General features: G+C 26.6%; 1 protein-coding gene across 2 annotated transcripts in view; it reads right to left on the bottom strand.

Annotated features, from left to right (window-relative positions):
• Positions 1–18,106, bottom strand: part of LOC129963214 (regulatory-associated protein of mTOR-like) — a 42,185-nt gene that overhangs the window by 6,795 nt on the left and 17,284 nt on the right. The window contains exons 17-26 of one of the 2 annotated variants that reach the window (XM_056077399.1): positions 17,116–17,208; positions 13,670–13,920; positions 13,178–13,272; positions 12,086–12,251; positions 7,716–7,832; positions 7,532–7,637; positions 5,931–6,045; positions 4,488–4,612; positions 3,867–3,968; positions 1,017–1,123 (exon numbers count right to left, since the gene is read on the bottom strand). In XM_056077399.1, coding sequence (XP_055933374.1) covers positions 1,017–1,123; positions 3,867–3,968; positions 4,488–4,612; positions 5,931–6,045; positions 7,532–7,637; positions 7,716–7,832; positions 12,086–12,251; positions 13,178–13,272; positions 13,670–13,920; positions 17,116–17,208 — 1,277 coding nt within the window. The remainder of the gene's footprint in view (positions 1–1,016; positions 1,124–3,866; positions 3,969–4,487; positions 4,613–5,930; positions 6,046–7,531; positions 7,638–7,715; positions 7,833–12,085; positions 12,252–13,177; positions 13,273–13,669; positions 13,921–17,115; positions 17,209–18,106) is intronic. The other variant, XM_056077400.1, reaches the window with a different exon arrangement.

Below are 18,106 nucleotides of genomic sequence, written 5' to 3'. Positions count from 1 at the left end.
CTATTTTTCTATACAGAGTCCAAAGCATATTCAAAATATTTATAGATCACACATAATTATAACATTTATGGATAGATTAATTGATATTTGAAAGTGTAAAAATGCAATAAATTGATGCATGATATACATGCAAACTGATTAACAGATTAAAAAAATAATTACTATTTATTTCCCAATTTTGGGGCTACAGCAAAATTTTTCTGTTTGAAAAGGGGGAATGAATATGAATAAAAAAGTTTTAAAAAGAAGTTTTAGTATTGATGAATAACAAAAATATAAAGTATTAAATTATTTGGAAATGTAGAAAATGTACATTCAGTGGATAAGTCTCAGTTAAAGTAAAAAAATGTCAACAATAATAATTTATTAATTATTTTATATTTATGATTAAAGCAACTTTCTCTCTCTCTATATATATATTAAGTTATTAATATTAAAAGAAAATGTTCCTGTTCTTTTTCTGCATAGCAGTGACCACTACTTCATACTTCTTAATAGTATATAATTGATACATATTATCTAACTTCTATAACAAATTTCTGCATATAGTTTCCTAATATAATTAATTTATTAAGACAATGAGATATTAATTTATGCTTATTGCATTAGTTTTATATCATATTTTTCGATAAAATGAATGCTGCATCTGAACATAGATAACTAACTTACTTGGACACAATTTCAATTCATATCTTTTATTTGTTTCAATGAATAATATATTCTTTTTTAAAAATGTATTAAATTTTATTGAAAATAACATACGAAATGTTAACTTTTTTTTAAACATTAACAATTTTCTTTTCTCCCTAAATTCCATGAGCGAATCTCATGTCTAGTCTATATACCAAATTTCATTACAATCTGCCCACTTTGTTTGAGTTGTATGATGCTGTTTATAGGAGAAGTTTAATTATAACCACTCTGTATAACATTAATACATAAAGAAAGGTATTATCAAAACTTTTAATAAATATTAAAGTTTAAGTATCAGAAAAAATTATACTTTTTTTACATACTTGGACTTTCATTTCTTTTTCTGAATCCCAGATTCGAATGTGCCTTACATCTCCTGATGCTAGTAACTGAGAAGCATGTTGTTCCCATTGTAAAACCAAGCCAGACCCTAGAAACAAAGTAAATATATGAATTACTAACAAAAAATAGGGTTACTTGATTTGCAGTTGCATACACATTTTCCCACAGCCCCAGTTGTGAAGATATTAGTATCGGCACAATTTAATCATGAAAATATTTTCCAACTGTAAGTAATTAACACTATTTTCAAGTTTATAAAGCAAATCATTTGACTCATATTTATCTATGTTTCATATATACTATTTATCTTAATTGTAACACTTGATTTAAATAATAAGTTAAATTTATTTTCAGCCAATTATTCATACAATTAGTACATTGATATAAAAATTAACAAGGAAAAAAATGAAGAGCGTAGCATCATAACTCAAAAAAGAAAAGGAAGGGAAAATTGTATTTTATTTAAAACCAACAGCCTAAATAACTGATTAATTAATTCCTTAGATTTGCACACTGTCTTAATACTATATCAAGAAATCACAAAGACAGCATTTTTAAATAATGCTGAATTAATACTTGCAGTCAGCAGAAATGTCACAAAATTTTCATACTTTTACAAATTTACACTATATTTATTCATTAATTTTTATAATATCTGAATAATTTACTTTTTCAAGAAGTAACACAAATAATTTTAACAACATTTTTAGGGCAATCCAAATTTCAATCTCATGAAGGAATTGAGTTAGCTGTTTACAGAGTAATGACCTTTTTTCAATTTCAAGATTATACTTATTTATATCAAAATATTTTTTTCTACTCTCTACTCCTAAAAGCATATTCTTTTTGGTTCAGAGGAAGGAAGGGAGGGGAGGGGGAGGATTCAAAATGGGGATCTTAATTCTCTCATGATTACTATCACTTATATATAGATATATACTGTGGTGGCCAAAATTGTGGTCTCTTAAAAAAATTTTTATGTTTCCTGACTTTGTATGCTTATAGAAAATGTAATGTTTCACAAAATGCAAACTCTTATGTATCATTTTAAAGAGAATTTAATGCTGATTTCAATACAAAAAACAAAACTGAAATATTTGCAATACAAAAAAAGGTTGAGAGCAATAATTATGGTGATACATTAGATGCTGATGACTGCAGTGAGTTATCAATACTTAGTAGGGTAGCCTTTATTTTTTATTACAGCTTCATACTGATGTTTCATTAAGCTGATGAGTTTTAGGCTCTTCCTTCGTTATTGCACGATGCCAGTAAACAATTATAGCATCAATCAATTCTCTTTTATTTAATAAATGCTTCATATGTACAAGAGTTTTCAAACAGTGCCATAAGTTCTCAATAATTTTGAACTCAGGACAATTTCCTGGCCATGAAACAATTCAGTGCTCTTTGTACTAAATCACTCCGATATTTTTGCTGTGTGGCAAGGAGATGAATCCTGCTGAAAAAATAAGTGATGCATTATTGGGAAATAGATCACTGATGGAAGGTGTAAGTTTTGGCTCTAGAATAGTGTCAATGTATTTTCTTGCATTTAATGTCCCATCGATAACATGAAGGAGTCCAATATCGTCTGCTGACATGCATGACCAAATCATAAAACTAACTGAGTTCTTCATAGTTGCCTGAATGCAGTCAGGATGTAGCCCTTCGCCTATTCTATTTCTTACCTATTTTCACCATCACTACTGAATAACAATATCTTTGTTTCATCACTCCATATAACTTGTGACCACTGATCATCTGTCCAATTAATGCGTTCTTTTGTCCACTGCATTTTTTTATATGCAGCTGCAAAGTGGGATAAGGAATTTTTCATTGAATTCTACCTCTTAGTCCAACACCTAATAATCTTCCCCTGATTGTTCTTGAACTGTCATAAATGTCAGCATAATTCAATTGACTTCTGATAGCCGTTGATGTCATTCTTCTATTTTGGAGACATAGTCTTTTTATTTTTCTATCATCAACAGATGTGGTGCACCTTTTTCAGCCATTTCCTGCTTTGTTTTTTTATTGAATTTGTCTCCTGATATCGTAAACAAAATTTTCGGACTCCAGATGCAGTCACTGAACCACCCACCTGTCTTCCAATTTCAGCATAGAAAAAACCATATTCATGTAACAAAATAATCTTAGTTATCCTTCTAGGTACCCAATAAATTCTTTTATTAGATGTCATTGCTTCTCCACTAAATATAAGAAATATTTACAAAAATTCCAACTGTATATTAAAAAGTTACAAAAACTTATAACTTGCAATTTAATTACATCAAAAACAGTCTTCCTTCTACAGAAAAAAGCACAATAATGACTTGTTCCAACTTTAAACATGATGTTAGCTTCTGCTAGCAGTTAATAACATTTGATTAGTTCCCATAATAAAGAACAGTGATTTGTCAGAAAAGTTAGAAATTACAAACCACTTCATCAGTGTGTTTGTTATTCATATTGAAGTAAGAATATCTTTTTTTTTTTTTTTTTTTTTTTTGTAAATATTTGAAATTTGCTTTTTGTATTGGAATCAGCATTATATTCTCTTTAAAATGACATGTAAGAGTTTGCTTTTTATGAAATATAACATTTTCTATAAGCATGTGAAGTTAGAAAACATAACGATTTTCAAAAGTGTCCATAATTTTGGCCACCACTGGATATTTAGCTGCCTAAAGGAATAAATACAAACTACATTCCAACAAACAAGTATAAATCTATTTCACACACACATAAAAAAAAAAGCTTTGTAATATTTAAAAAATGCTATAATACATTAATGGATTTTTTTAAACAAAAAATGCACTTAAACGTACCCCTGGTTGATGGCAACAAATCTTGTATAACCTGAAATGCAGTTATTAATCTGTTTTCAGCCTCTTTAGTGTAATTCTTCCATATCTTTACAACACCATCATCTGCATAAAAAGTTTTTGTAAATAAACTACAACCAAATAATTATACCAAATTAAGGAAGGAACAATGATCATTAATTTAATTTAAAAAATAAAACTCAGATACATAACACAACTTTTCTTCATATCAGCAAACACATGAAAACACAAAATTAATAAAACACAACAGTATAAATGAGAATAAAAGAAAAGCAGCCAATTCATAATATGCTTTGAAAAACTGAATAATCAGGATTTAATACAACTCAAATATACATGGTATTTACAAAATAATCATCAGGCTTTGAAAGGATATAAATTAAATAATAAATTCCACACAAATGAGGGAAGTAGAAGTCATCGCTAAATCTTAATTTATATACTTTAAAATGAAGATAACTACCAGATAAAGTACATATTCATTCTTGCAGAAACTTTATGACTAGAGAAAATATTTTTTTGAATATCATTTGAACAAGGAACAGATAAAAAACATTAAATAAATAAATTAAAATAAAATAAATTTTTCAAGCAAATGTTTACCTGAACCAATCATTAGCAATGTCTCATCATGTGCATTCAAAAAGTCAACAGCTGTAATACGAACATTTTGATGATTTCGAGCACTGTCAGATCGCAAAAGATACCCTTTCTCCCAATCCCATATACTATAAAGAAATAAACAATTAGGATATAATTAACAGTGATGAATTAAAATTATATTTTTTAAGATTAATAAAATTTGAAGCATCAAAAGGTAATAAGGTATCCACAAAACTAAAAGAAATTATGAATAAGTTATAAAGATGTGAAATATCTTTATCAACAAACAAAATTTTCTAAATATTACACATTATATTTTACCACAGAAAACAAGATATTTACCACATTACATGAAATTTATTTTAGAAGTAAATTATTGCTGTGGTTGCACTCTTGAGCACCACTTTTGATACAGCAATGCAAATTTAATGTCTGACAAATTAGATTTTATATACATCTATATATGATTTAAACTTACCCATTTTTAAAATTCATTCTTTTCTAATTACTTTAATTCAAAATTAAGGATTTTTCAAATTAATTTATTAGTTTAAAAAATTTTACTTTTGAGGGTTTTTTTAAGAGTAAAATCATTTATTTTCCAAATTCAGCATTTACAAACATTATATCCAAAATACTTTCTCAATCTAAATTAAAAGAAAATTTCTTTTAGAAGTTTTGAATGAATTCTCACACACTTTCCCTCCCTTAGTCCTAAACAAAGTAACATAAGTTTCCTATGCTACTCCCTAATCAAGGCTATAAAACAAATTTTTCATTGGATTTAAAAATGAAGTATAATTCTGAATATCAAGAAAAAAAGATATATAGATGCCATTTAACAAATTCATTACATGCCTCTTTTAGAAGAAAATATTTCAAAAATTGAATGGGATAATTCTCTGCAAGTAGAAAACATTGGATTTCAACTGTACTAAATATTCATAATGTTTTATTCACATTTTGGATATTTGCAGATTTTTTTTTTTTTTTCTGTTGCTGCTGGAAAAATTTTTTCTATGCTACTATGAAACTCTAAAAAAGTATTCTTCATCACAGTTTAAAAGAATTTCTAAAAGTCTTCTAACATTTATGATGAGTCATTAACATTTATGTCTTTGAATCTATTTCCAGGAAAAGATATCAAAAGGCAAGAGAGCTTATGGAGGTTGAGAATAATCATATATGATTATTCATGCAATACTGTTCAGATTAAAATAGTCACTAAGTAGTGAGCAGCCCATTACGTCAACATTTGAGAAATAAATTATTATTATTAATGCAAACAATTGCAGAGATAAAAATGAAAATACTTTTAAAATACAATTAATTTTTACCATTGGATTGAAAATATGATCATCTTTTAATTTTATTAGTACCCACTCTATCATAGAAAAAATTGCGAATTGCATATAATGAAGAAGATTTTAACTTATTCCAGACCTGTAGCACTCTTTATCAGTCACCACCATATGAGATTCGTAAGGATGAAATCTTAAAGATGTAGGAAGATTTATGTTCTTGTTGATGAAAATCTGTTCATCGAATTTGCCTGTTTCTGAAAATGAAATGATAATGCTTAATATAATTTCTACAATTGCTTTTAAAAATAACTGGCATCAATAAGAAATCAAAATGGTTGAATAATAAATTTAGACAATATTAATTTTACTTCTCTTTAATTGACAGATAGAAAATAAAACTTTTAAATTTTAAATTAGAAATAAGGTAAAAATGCAGTAAAAAAAGCTAAATGCCACAATCATATGTGGACATTTACCTAAACAGATTAATAACTTTTTACTTCCTCTTGAAAAGTTCTTTGGCAAGAAAAAAAATATATCTTTTTATTTTCTTAATTTAATTCCACTTTCCTATTTTTATTAAATATATTTAAAATTTGTAATAGTATATTAAAATTTAGTACATTAAAATGGTATATAACACCCTTTATTTATTTATTACAAAACTTTTATAATGATGCTACATTTCTCACAATATTAATTAAACTTTTTTTAAAGCTAACAATCTAATTTAAATCCTTGGAAGTGCCAGGTTCTTAATGTACAAATGTACTCTCACAAATCTCTATGAATAATAAAAGAGAAGGTGCATATGTGTCAGTCAATACTCTATAGGCAAGTCTATTTGATCTAAATCTTCCAAATTTAGCACAAATGTACTTTTGTCATGGTTATGTGCACATTATAGTGATTTTTGTTAGATTTTAATTAATAAAATTTAGTGAGATTTTTACCTTGCTTCTTTCTGAAGATATTACTGTACAAAAATAAAGATTCAAAAATTGCCTTTGTAATGATACTAGTTTAATTATCAATTAATTTGTACTTAATCTTGATAATTAAAATTTTAGTATAATGTCTTTTTATTGTTGAAAAATACGGAAGTTAGCTAAGAAAGAAATATTTTGTTTTTTATTAACACATTTATATACAAAAAGAGAAAGATAGTTCTAATGCCAAGAAAATTGAATACCTCGATGATTACATTTTTAATGATACTATGATGTTGTAGAATGCAAATACATCAGAAATGCTCATGTACATAATAAAATAAAACTGGTGTAAGCCATTAAAATAATACAATTTATATGTTTATCACAAATTTAAAGATATATATTATTGACAAACATGAACATCAAGTATTGTATAATTGTAATTAAGCAAATTATTTCACGCAAATAGGCATTTTCCCTAAAAACGACTAATACCAAATAAAACAATTTAGACAGAAAGTCTACAAATAAATCTTTCATACTATAAACTTAACATAATTCTAGCTAATTCCAAATAAATTTCTGTATTTGTTATAGAACTTCAGCTCTATTTTATTTTTTAAAACAATTTTATCTTGTAATGCAAGGATTGTTTTGATATAACAACTTTTGAAGAAATATGAATAAAATTTATTTATTGAAATCCAATATTTGATTCAGCATTGTATGTTTGATAAGTTTTAGAACAGTTCAATCAAAAAATATTCAAATTATATTGCATAATCAATTGCACAAGAAATGTGATTACCTAGCTTTTTCCTTTCTTCTAACACACAATTTCTGATTGTCTGATTTCGAAGATAATACCATTCCTTTGTTGCATGAGTGGGACTATCAATATCACTTTCAGTCATCTGAAAGAAGTTTATTTTAATATAAAATAAAAATACACAACACTGAGACTAAAAGGGTTTAAATATATATATAAATACCTTCAGAACAGGCTGACTGAAATATTTAGTACTCCATGCTACATATTGAGTTTCAATCAAAGGTGTCTTGGGTTCTTGACAACTTTCATCTCCTTCTTCTCCAACTTCTCTAATTTGCTAGACAAGGAAACTTATATTAAATCTTTCTTTCTCTCTCTCTACATATATATAGATATAAATGAGAAAATTTATAAATCACTCCTAAGAAATTTAAAATACTGAAAATTATATTTTGTTTTCATTATATTTTGTTCACAAATGCCAGGAAGTATAGAAAAAATATCAGAAATTATTTGTGACAATCAATAATGCAGTTAATTTATTAACTAAAAATTATACTTTATAATTACTAATGAAACTTATGCCTTTATTAAAATTATGCTTATGCAAAAATATTATCTGATCTTTAATGTTACTATTCCTATAAATTGAAAAAAAAAAAAAAATTAATCATTATTTCATTTAGTTGCAATATTAGGTTAAATTTTGTATTATTTTTAAACTAAAGTTGCAGATGATTTTAATTATACTATTTCATATAAAAGTATTTTTGATATTAAAAATACACGCTTTTAAAAAAATAGGCTCAATTACAGGTATTATCAACATGTTTTGTTATATGTGAATGTTTTTAGTTAATCAAGTTAAAATTGGACATGAATATTTTCATTTGGAGAAAAAATAGCATAATATCACAAAATTTTTTGTAAGAATTTTTTAAAGGCTTCTTATAAAATCTCATTCCTTGAAAACAAGAATCGCAATGATTTTGACTCCAAATATTTGTTTAGACAATAAAAAAATCATGAAACCTGATTCTCGAAATAAAGGAAAATTTCCAGAAAGTTGAATTGCTCACTTCACCAGACTTTAAAAAGGCAGAAAACTATGCTGAAATTTCATTTTAAAATTGGCCAAGATATTGAATGCAGTGAAACTTCTGTGAACAATGGGATATCAGCAATATTTTCATTGTATAGTTTGTGTTCTACGCAAGCATACTTCTTCAAACATTTAATTTCACGACTTCTTACTTTTAAGAAGTGTCTGTAAATTAAATTACATTAATCCACAGAATTTATGACATATTTTGCCTCTTCCAAGTAAGAACAAAGTATGATGCAACAATATCTACATTACTCTTTTATTCTGTAAGCAAATAAAAATAAAAATGTTAAAGCATATTGTTACAAATTGCTTTTCTGCACAGTAAGTATCCTGGTAAGGAAGATAGCCTTGCAGATATAGTTATGTCCTTGCCAAGGTCAGGACTCATTGATTCGACAACAAATTTAGCCTTGGTAATTATTTGATAAAATGAAAGATCCTGATTATTCAAGAATTCTGTCAATAGCATCATTAAGAGTCAAGTCCCGTTTGTTCTAGAACATATCCTGCCCTGTCATGGGACTTATAAAAAGCTCAGACATACAAATGAGTCAATCAGCAGTGAGCAGGAGACAGTCATGTTGAATCAAGTGAGTAGTTGAGTAAAGTCTCTCTGGGGTGTTGATATTCTATGATTTCTGAGTACTTTGTGTTGTGTTTTTTTTTCTTCATTAATTTGATGCTTGTGTGCTGCAATTCATTGTAAGCACTGTTTCACATATTCTTTGCCTGTCTTTTGGTATTGTGAATTCGGGCTTTTATGTAAAATACAGTGTCTATATTTGTTACTGAGCATGCTGGATTTTTCTCACCATACACCTAACGAATGGATTTGGGATTAGAATAATACGTTTTTGCAGCTATTCTCTTAGCCCACTTAAGTTCCTTTAGATAAACAAAGGATCTGAAATTGCACTTTTAAACCAGAAATTAGATCTAATGATAATTAACAAAAATGACATCTTAAAACTTTTTTCTCAATTAATTTTTCTCCTAATTTATTCTGAATTTTTTTATAAAAAAAAAAGAAAAGAAAAAACACAGATGAAAAATAGAATGAATGCAAACATGTTGTCCAGGAGTAAAAAGAAGAAAATTTGCAAAAGATCAATTGATAAAAGAAAATACAATGATTTTTTTAAAAATCAAAACACTTTATAATCAAAATGTCAAGATTTTTTTTCTTATTTCAAAGTAGTATATTGTGATTAAATGATTCTGCGAGGATGGGATGAAAAGTTTCCGGCCTGACCTAGAGGTGGGGTTTCCGGAATTACTTTGACCAAAGCACTTCAAAGTGCTATCTTTATTTAATACTTCTTGTATATTTAAAAGATTTGTGTTTGGTTGTTTCAATACTGTGCTATTTTAAAATGTTCTTCTGTTGTTTTTAGCCAAGTATGGAGAAAACTGAAGTGCAAGCAGTGATAAAATAGTTTTTATAAAAGGTTTATCTCCAACAGATATTAAAACTGAGCTAGATACCACATGGGGAGGGCAATCTGCTCCTTCACTTACAAATGTTAAAACATGAGTTGCAGACTTTAAACATGGTCGTATTAGCACTCTGACAGGATATGGAGCATCCTGGAAGACCAAAATCAGCCACTACAGATGAAATTGTTAGAAAAGTTCACAAAAATATTATTAATGATTGCCGTTTGAAATTGACGGATGTTGCTGAGTCTGTTGGTGTATCCAAAGAATGAACACATCATATTTTAATCGATATTTTTCGGAAAAATTTCTAACTGAAAGGAAACTCTGTCATCTCTCAACTAAGTCATCTCAGCAATGAATGCCTACATTGAGGCCTTCAATGAAAGCTCTTACAAAGAGAGGATCCAAGCATTGGCACACCTTTGGAGCAAGTATATATCTTTGGAAGGGAAGTATGTTGAAAAATAAAGCAATCATTAAACAGATTTATTTTATTTTCCTTGTTAGGCCAGAAACCTTTCTACCTACCTCGTATATAAATTTTAAATTGAAATAAATATTTAAAAAGAACAAATTTCATAAACAATATTTTGTACAGTATTTCAAACTATTGAACAAATTTTTATAAAATATCTCTTACTGATACTATGAAGCATAAGGAATGCTTATGTAAAGATATAATGGCATTTAATAATTTAATTGAAAAAATAATATAAATTCTTTGTTTTTCTATTCCTACCGGATGAAATTATAACAGGCATTCTGAATTATTTTATTTATTTATCTCAAAATTGCCATTTGCAATATACCATTCCTGAAAAATTATCAATATCTTATTGTAACAGTTCCTAATATATATATATATATATATATATGACATGCTTGCTGAATCCAGATTTTTCCATGGTCCCCTAAGTAAAATCCCAAGCATTTTTTTGCATAGTCACTATTTTTGGTATAGATTATATTAAAATGTTTAAAAATTATTCTTATGATCTAAAATACATATTTTAGATCATAAAAAATTTATTGACCAAATTTATAAGTTTTTCTTTTTTTACAAGTTTATTTATTAGACCAGTAGAAAGTTGTCCCTAGCAACTTTTTCCAATAGTAGTTTGAGTATAGAATGCCGGTTTTAAATTTTTTTTAACCTTTAAAGCATTGTTATTTTTGGAAGATTTCAATGCTAGATTTTTGTCAGACAATGGGTAAATGAACATAATAATCCACGAGATGGATATACTTTTTAAATATTACACATTTTCCTAAATTGTGTAGTTTAAAAGATAACAATAACTTTTATTTTCTTTTTCATATTGTTATTTTGATTTTATGGCAGCAATTAAGACCAAGCCAACTTCATAAAAAAGAGTAGTAGTCAATCAAATTAAAATCCTCAAAGCATTAGTACTTATAAAAATCATGTAATACCACATATCTCCCCCCCCCCCATCTTCACTCTGAAGGAAGAATTTTTCCAAAATTTAAAAAGAACAGGATTTGAAAATTTCCACTGTATTGCAGTGTTGCGCTTGATCATTTTAGGTAAACTTTCATACCTGTTAAAAATTCCAATTTTTTCTTTAAATTTGAATAAATTTTCTTTTTTTAAAATGCAAATTTTTTCTTTAATTCAATCACCAGAAACAGAGCATGGCTATTCAACAGATTTCTGTCAGACCAGATAGTGTAGTTGTCCCTTTAAACCAATTCAGATCGCTCTAACCCTAGTTCACAAAAGAATGTGAACCCCGTTTCATTTCAAAAAGTGATTCCAGATTATATCAAAATTCCATGATTTTTAACTGTTTGAAAATGAAGGATAAGTCAATTCTCAATTTCAAAACTAATAGCATTAAATTATGTAATCACACTAAATGAAATATTTTTGGGTAGACCTGAAATGTCGATTTGAGGGGGGGGGGATTTTTATAGTATAGAGTAAATGATAACAATAACCACAATCATATTATGCTGTGTCCACTATATGAGCACTAAAAAATTTGAATTTCAATGTGAAAGTAGGAAGTAATCAATACCTTTGGACCTTTATCGAATGTTTTTCGTATTGGATTAAACTGAGCAAAGTATTGATATTGTTGATAGGGTGCATTAGAGTCTGTCCACCTATTAGCAGGTTTACCTAATCTGTCATGGCCAGCATGAGGAGTAGCACCATTTGGTCGGGATGGAGGAGATTCACCTCTATAAAGACATAAATCATTTAAAAATAAATTTATTATAAACCATTAAATAGGCAGTTGCCATTAATTGTTCCACACTACATTTAACATCAGTATATAAATATCATAACTTAAAATAACATTAGATAAACTCTAGAAAACTATCTAATCAGTAACAATCAGAAGACATACTAAAACTGACTTATGATAGCTGTGCAATGGTACCTTTCTTAATGAATATAATTCGTTCCAAAATCTTATTTGTATGGTGAAACACTCAAAAGGTGAAATAAATTTTTTCATAAGAATCCATTAAAACAAAAAAAAGTGTTCTATTAAAAAAAAAAAAAAAAACATGAACTAATTTACAATAATGTAATTTAATACTAAAAATGCATCCATTTGTCCTTGGCTGCACTTTAATATTCAACAAAAATGAGAAAGCTATTTCTTCCTCACCACAACTCCATAAATTCTTCAATAATCTTGGCTATGTTCTTCCATTGCTCAACAATAGCTTCGTTATCTATCTCTAGTCACATAATTTTGGCCAGAGATAAAAAATTTTTTTGAATAAGGCTCCACAGGCACTTACTGAAGCTCACATTCAACAATGCTATCTGGCAAAAATGTCTTCCATGTAAATGTAAGTTCTCTTCAAATAAGAACTCAACACAGATTGATACAAGCCAATTCAGGATATGACACCATGTGCCTTCTTGCCACTTTTTTAGCAAAGCATAGCAAACATTTTGTTTTGCTTGTTATGTGAGGTGCTTGTAGAACGAGATTTGACTGTATTTCTTTTATGTAATCAGTCATATAAAATGAATTTCACCAAATGCAGGGCATCTCTTGATCTTTCAACTGTAGAAATAAGTGCAAATAGTGATAAAACATTTACAATAAATTAGTATAAGTAAATTTCTTAAGATTGAATATACATACGTTAAAAATGTTGGTCTTCCAGATGGGGAGGAAGGCTCAGACATAGATGGAATTTTTGTATTTTTTGTACTATCACTATGATGAATTTCATTTACCTGGAAAAATGATTCCCCTTTATAGATTATTTGGATGAAAAGTAACACAAAAAGCAATACATAATATGGTGTCCAGTCTAAAAATATCCAAAAGTAATAATTTAAAACTTAGATAATAAAACTGTTTGTAATGAAATAATTACACTGTCAATAACAGATTATCCTAAAAATCTTTGTATGGCCCACCAGAGCCTTAGTGGGTTGAGGTGTCTCATAACAAAAAATTCTAAATTCTAATAAAAATTCTAAGAAATTCTAATAAAAACCATAACCATATAACATAAAAACCTTAATTTATAATTAACCATATATGAATCTTTTAATATGAGCAATTACTTTTGGATACCTCTAGCATGTACAACCTGCATGTTTATACAGATTGTTTTCAAAAATATACCTTATTTTTGATGTAATTCACAAGTTTCTCAGCTAACTTGGCAACATCAGGATATGGATCATTAGAAAGATTTATTAGTGTCTTCCAAATATTTCCAAACACTGAGGCATAGCCTAATGTTCCATGAGCACCATAAGGGCTGTGAATAGCTGAAGACGTCATGCTGCTTATTGAAGTACTTGAGCTGACTCTACGAAGCCTGTCCAATGCAAGTGTGCTGCCATCACCAGAGAAGCTAATGTCTAAAACAGCTAATATAAAAGATTTAAAAAAAAAATAAAATATTATTCATTGTTTGAAATTTCTCCAGACAAATTTCATTAAAAATAAATTATGATATATATATATATACACATATATTCATAATTTAAGATTTATGTCTTAGGATGAAAGAAAGAATAAAAGAACTTAGGATAAAAGAAAGTTCAGTTTATTGAAATGCATCCAAGCAAATAAGAACATATAGTTCAAAAATGATAATAAGGTGAGACAGAGTTTCTTACTCAGTCACTGATATATATTTTTTATCTCTTCCTTATATTGGCGATCTATGATCACTAAATTAACTTTAGACAATATTATCTGATACATAAGATTGGATTTTCACATATGTTTACATAAAATACATTAAACAGATTTTATTTCCAACTTATTTGTGAATGAAATCGAATAATTTTAAACTAAATCAAGAAAAGATAATTATAATTTTTTTAGTCATTATTACACATTGAAAATTATTATTACTGAAAATTTGTATGCAAAACAAAATATAAAGTTATCAATTTTCTACTTACTAACAATGCAACTAAGGATACTTAAAAAATGAGAATGTAATAATAATAGTTTAGCATTCAGATAAATATGTCACATTCCTAGAAATCTTATAAACATTTAGAATAGTAATGCATGAAAGTGTTGCCAGATAAAATTATGAAAATCATTTTCACATATTTAATTCCCCTCTTAATATTATATATGTAACATACAGAGATAATTTAAGTTTGAAGTCCCAATTCTGCATTACAATTATCCAAGACTCATTATACATCGCATATTTATATCAAACTTTAAATTTTATCTCCAAAAATTTCATTCAACAAAAAAGAAATAGGCATCTCAATTTTCTTTTCTTCTAAATATTAAATACAAAGATAATGTTAAACATGGAACTACTTTTCTTTATAAAGATAAAGTAACATAATTCCCATAGATCAAATAATTTTTTTATTGTATATCTAATTGATAAATAATTCTAGATAACATTTCTTCTAAAATAGCTATTTATAATTTTTTTCCATGAGTAAATGCAATTCAATGCCAAACCTAGTATAATGTAAGAATGCAAGAACACTGGTAAATTTTTTCTTAAACTTTGTGTAGGAGCAATTCAGACTTTATTTTAGAAAATCTTGAAAAACAGCAAAACACAAAAATCTGACATATTTTCAAACAATCCAGGATGTTAATATGATCAACAAAAAAACAAACTATTTTGAAATATAATTGGACTTTTATTAATTTACTATGACAAGAAATTTATCAGCAAGTTACCATTATATATATTAACATTACTATCATTAAAATACAATATATTGTATTTTAATAATAATAACAATAACAAAATTTGAGACAAAAAGTAAAGCTTTAAAAAAATCCAAAAATTATGAATTTGAGATACAACCCCCTTCTTCTCCTCCAAAAAAAAATTTTCATCTTATAAAAATATAATATATATAAAGGACAACATGTTCAGATACTTTTTTTTTACAGGTAATCTTTTCCTGAGAGGTAGAATTTTTAAAATATTTTAAATAAAAAATTTGTTATTTTTATTTTACAAAACAGAGTTTAAAAAAATGTAATTAATAAAAATTATAAATAACAAATTTAATATGACTTTTTTTATATATTCAACTAAGCTGATAAAAAAAAGAAGAATATGCTATTGGTTTTTATGTAAGGTTTAAGCTTTTCATTCAGTGATACTTGGAGTAGAGATTATAGCTCAAGTAATTTCAAGTTATGCAATAACAATTTTTATAATATTTGAATTCTCTTGTTGAAAAGAAAAAAAATATTATTCAGCCCACTATAGTTTTTTTGTTTATTTGTAATCTAGTAATCACATTTGTACATTTTCATCCCAATTCATGAATTCATGTATACACAAAAATAAAACTTCAATATTTCAAAATATACAAAACATTTAATTATCTGAATAAATTTTGTATTTTATTAATATCTTATTAAAAACAGATAATTCTAAAACATCATCACTTAACTAAATTTTTATAATAATCCAAAAAACAAAATAGAAGATTTGTTCAAAGGTTTCACATAACTGAAGCTATTTAGCCATTAACAGTTTACAATCTATTTCTTTATAACTTTATTCTCTCTTTCTCTCTCTATATATATAAATCTGTTTTGTATTTTGTTACAAATACAAAATAGTTTATTTGTTTAAAAATATAAAATTCTACTTAAAAAACAAATCTTTCTATTTTTATATGACATTCAAATATAAAAAAAATATATATAAGGAAAATGGCACATATATGTACACAAATAATATAAAATATGCAATAAAAACAAACACGCAAGACAAACATTCACCATAGGAAGCACGAGAGAATAAGCATGCAATAATGATTATAAATATAAATAAAAATGTTTTAACATAAAATATATTAAGAAAAAAGTAGTACTAAAAGTTCACAAATATTAATGATTTATTTTGTCTGATATAACTATTAGAAATTTTTAAAAAGTCAAAGAACAACGAGCATTATATTCAAGTATATTCTCAACATTAATGGATTATTTAATCTTTAAAAAAATATCTATTTCTTTAAAATAATTAAGAGCAATGATTTAGAAAAAAAATTGGGTATAGCATTCCCCCCGCCCCTTTTTTCCAGTTAAGATAGATTTCTGCACAATGCCTTTTCTCACATATCTTTATGAATACACTTTTATCATTCAAATATCAAAAGAAAGAACTTGAATTACAGATTTACACAATATTCTTGGCACAGAAAGCACCTAATAGTAGTTGATTAATAAATATATATATATTTCATTTAATTATAAACAAAGGGAATAAATATAAGAGACAATAACCTTTCAGACTTAAAATTTTATTATTTATAGTATAAGAGACAATATTTATGAAAACAATTTAACAATGTATATTTCACGACTTCCAAAAATTTTTAAATTTGACAGAATAAAGACAGAATATTAGCCAGAGTGGATAGTAGAAAAGTGAAAGTGTAACAAAGTAAAACAAAAAATGAAAAAAACAACAGAACAAAAATGATAACAAAACAAATGAACAGGAGGTAAACAAAATGGTGGAGAAGAACTGAATAAAATCAACGAAAGACATAATTGAGAAGGAAAAAGAACACCTTGATGAAATATTGGAATATTATAGCACTCACTAGATCCTGGAGACCCAGATAAAGATACTTTCAATCGATCTCGTGAAGAAACTTTTCGCATTGCAACATTCATAGCAATAGGAGAAGTAATCTCTATGAAAAGGAATAGAAAACTATACACTACTATAGCTAAGATATTACCAGTGCTTAAGTATACAAAGAGGGGAAAGCTACTGACTTCATCTTCAAAGAAACTGTCACCAAAGTCTAGAATTTGGCTATCCTATCTCTTGAAAATTGCATTAAAAAGAATGAAATATCTTTCAAATAACACATTTTTTTAAAGCAACTGATTAGGAAACTGAAGATAAACCAAACAGCAGATAATTCATCACACGTAATTTTAAGCACTGGTCAACATTTTCAACAAATCTTCATATTAAAAAAAATGTTACAAAATTTATTCTTATGATCACTGGAAAAGAAAAAATAAAATTGATAAGTATCCAATGATATTATTAAAGCTTTTTTTTCTTACAATTTTAAATATATGAGCCTTCAATGCCATTAAAACTGTTAAATTTGAAATATACTAAATACTTTTATTGAAATAATAGGGAAGAAGAGTGGGTAGCTCTTTCAATGAATGATAAATACTAAGATATGAACATTGATGAAACGTATTATAATAATTAGTTTAAGAACGTTTAATAATTAGTTTAATTTATACAGTTTTGTCATGTTTAAATAAATTTTATACAAAATCAAAACTGAAAAAAAACTAGGAAAAAAGAATGTTTTTTTATGTTTTCCTCTCTAAACAATTTTTTAAATCAAAATTTATTAATAATACAGCAATCTATTTAAAAATGCTTTTTAAATATTTATGATATAAAAATTTTAAAAACACAATTTGCCAAGAACAAGATTGCAAGAAACTCAATTTAATGCTTTCATCCTATTTTTCATTTTCCAGAATATTTATATCTTATTTTATAAAATAATTTCAAAGCACTAAAATAATAATAAAAAAATACCCTTCTTATTCTAA

The sequence above is a fragment of the Argiope bruennichi genome, chromosome 3, assembly GCF_947563725.1.
Source record: "Argiope bruennichi chromosome 3, qqArgBrue1.1, whole genome shotgun sequence".
Lineage (NCBI taxonomy): Eukaryota > Metazoa > Arthropoda > Arachnida > Araneae > Araneidae > Argiope > Argiope bruennichi.
This window is presented reverse-complemented; position numbering and strand designations above follow the sequence as displayed.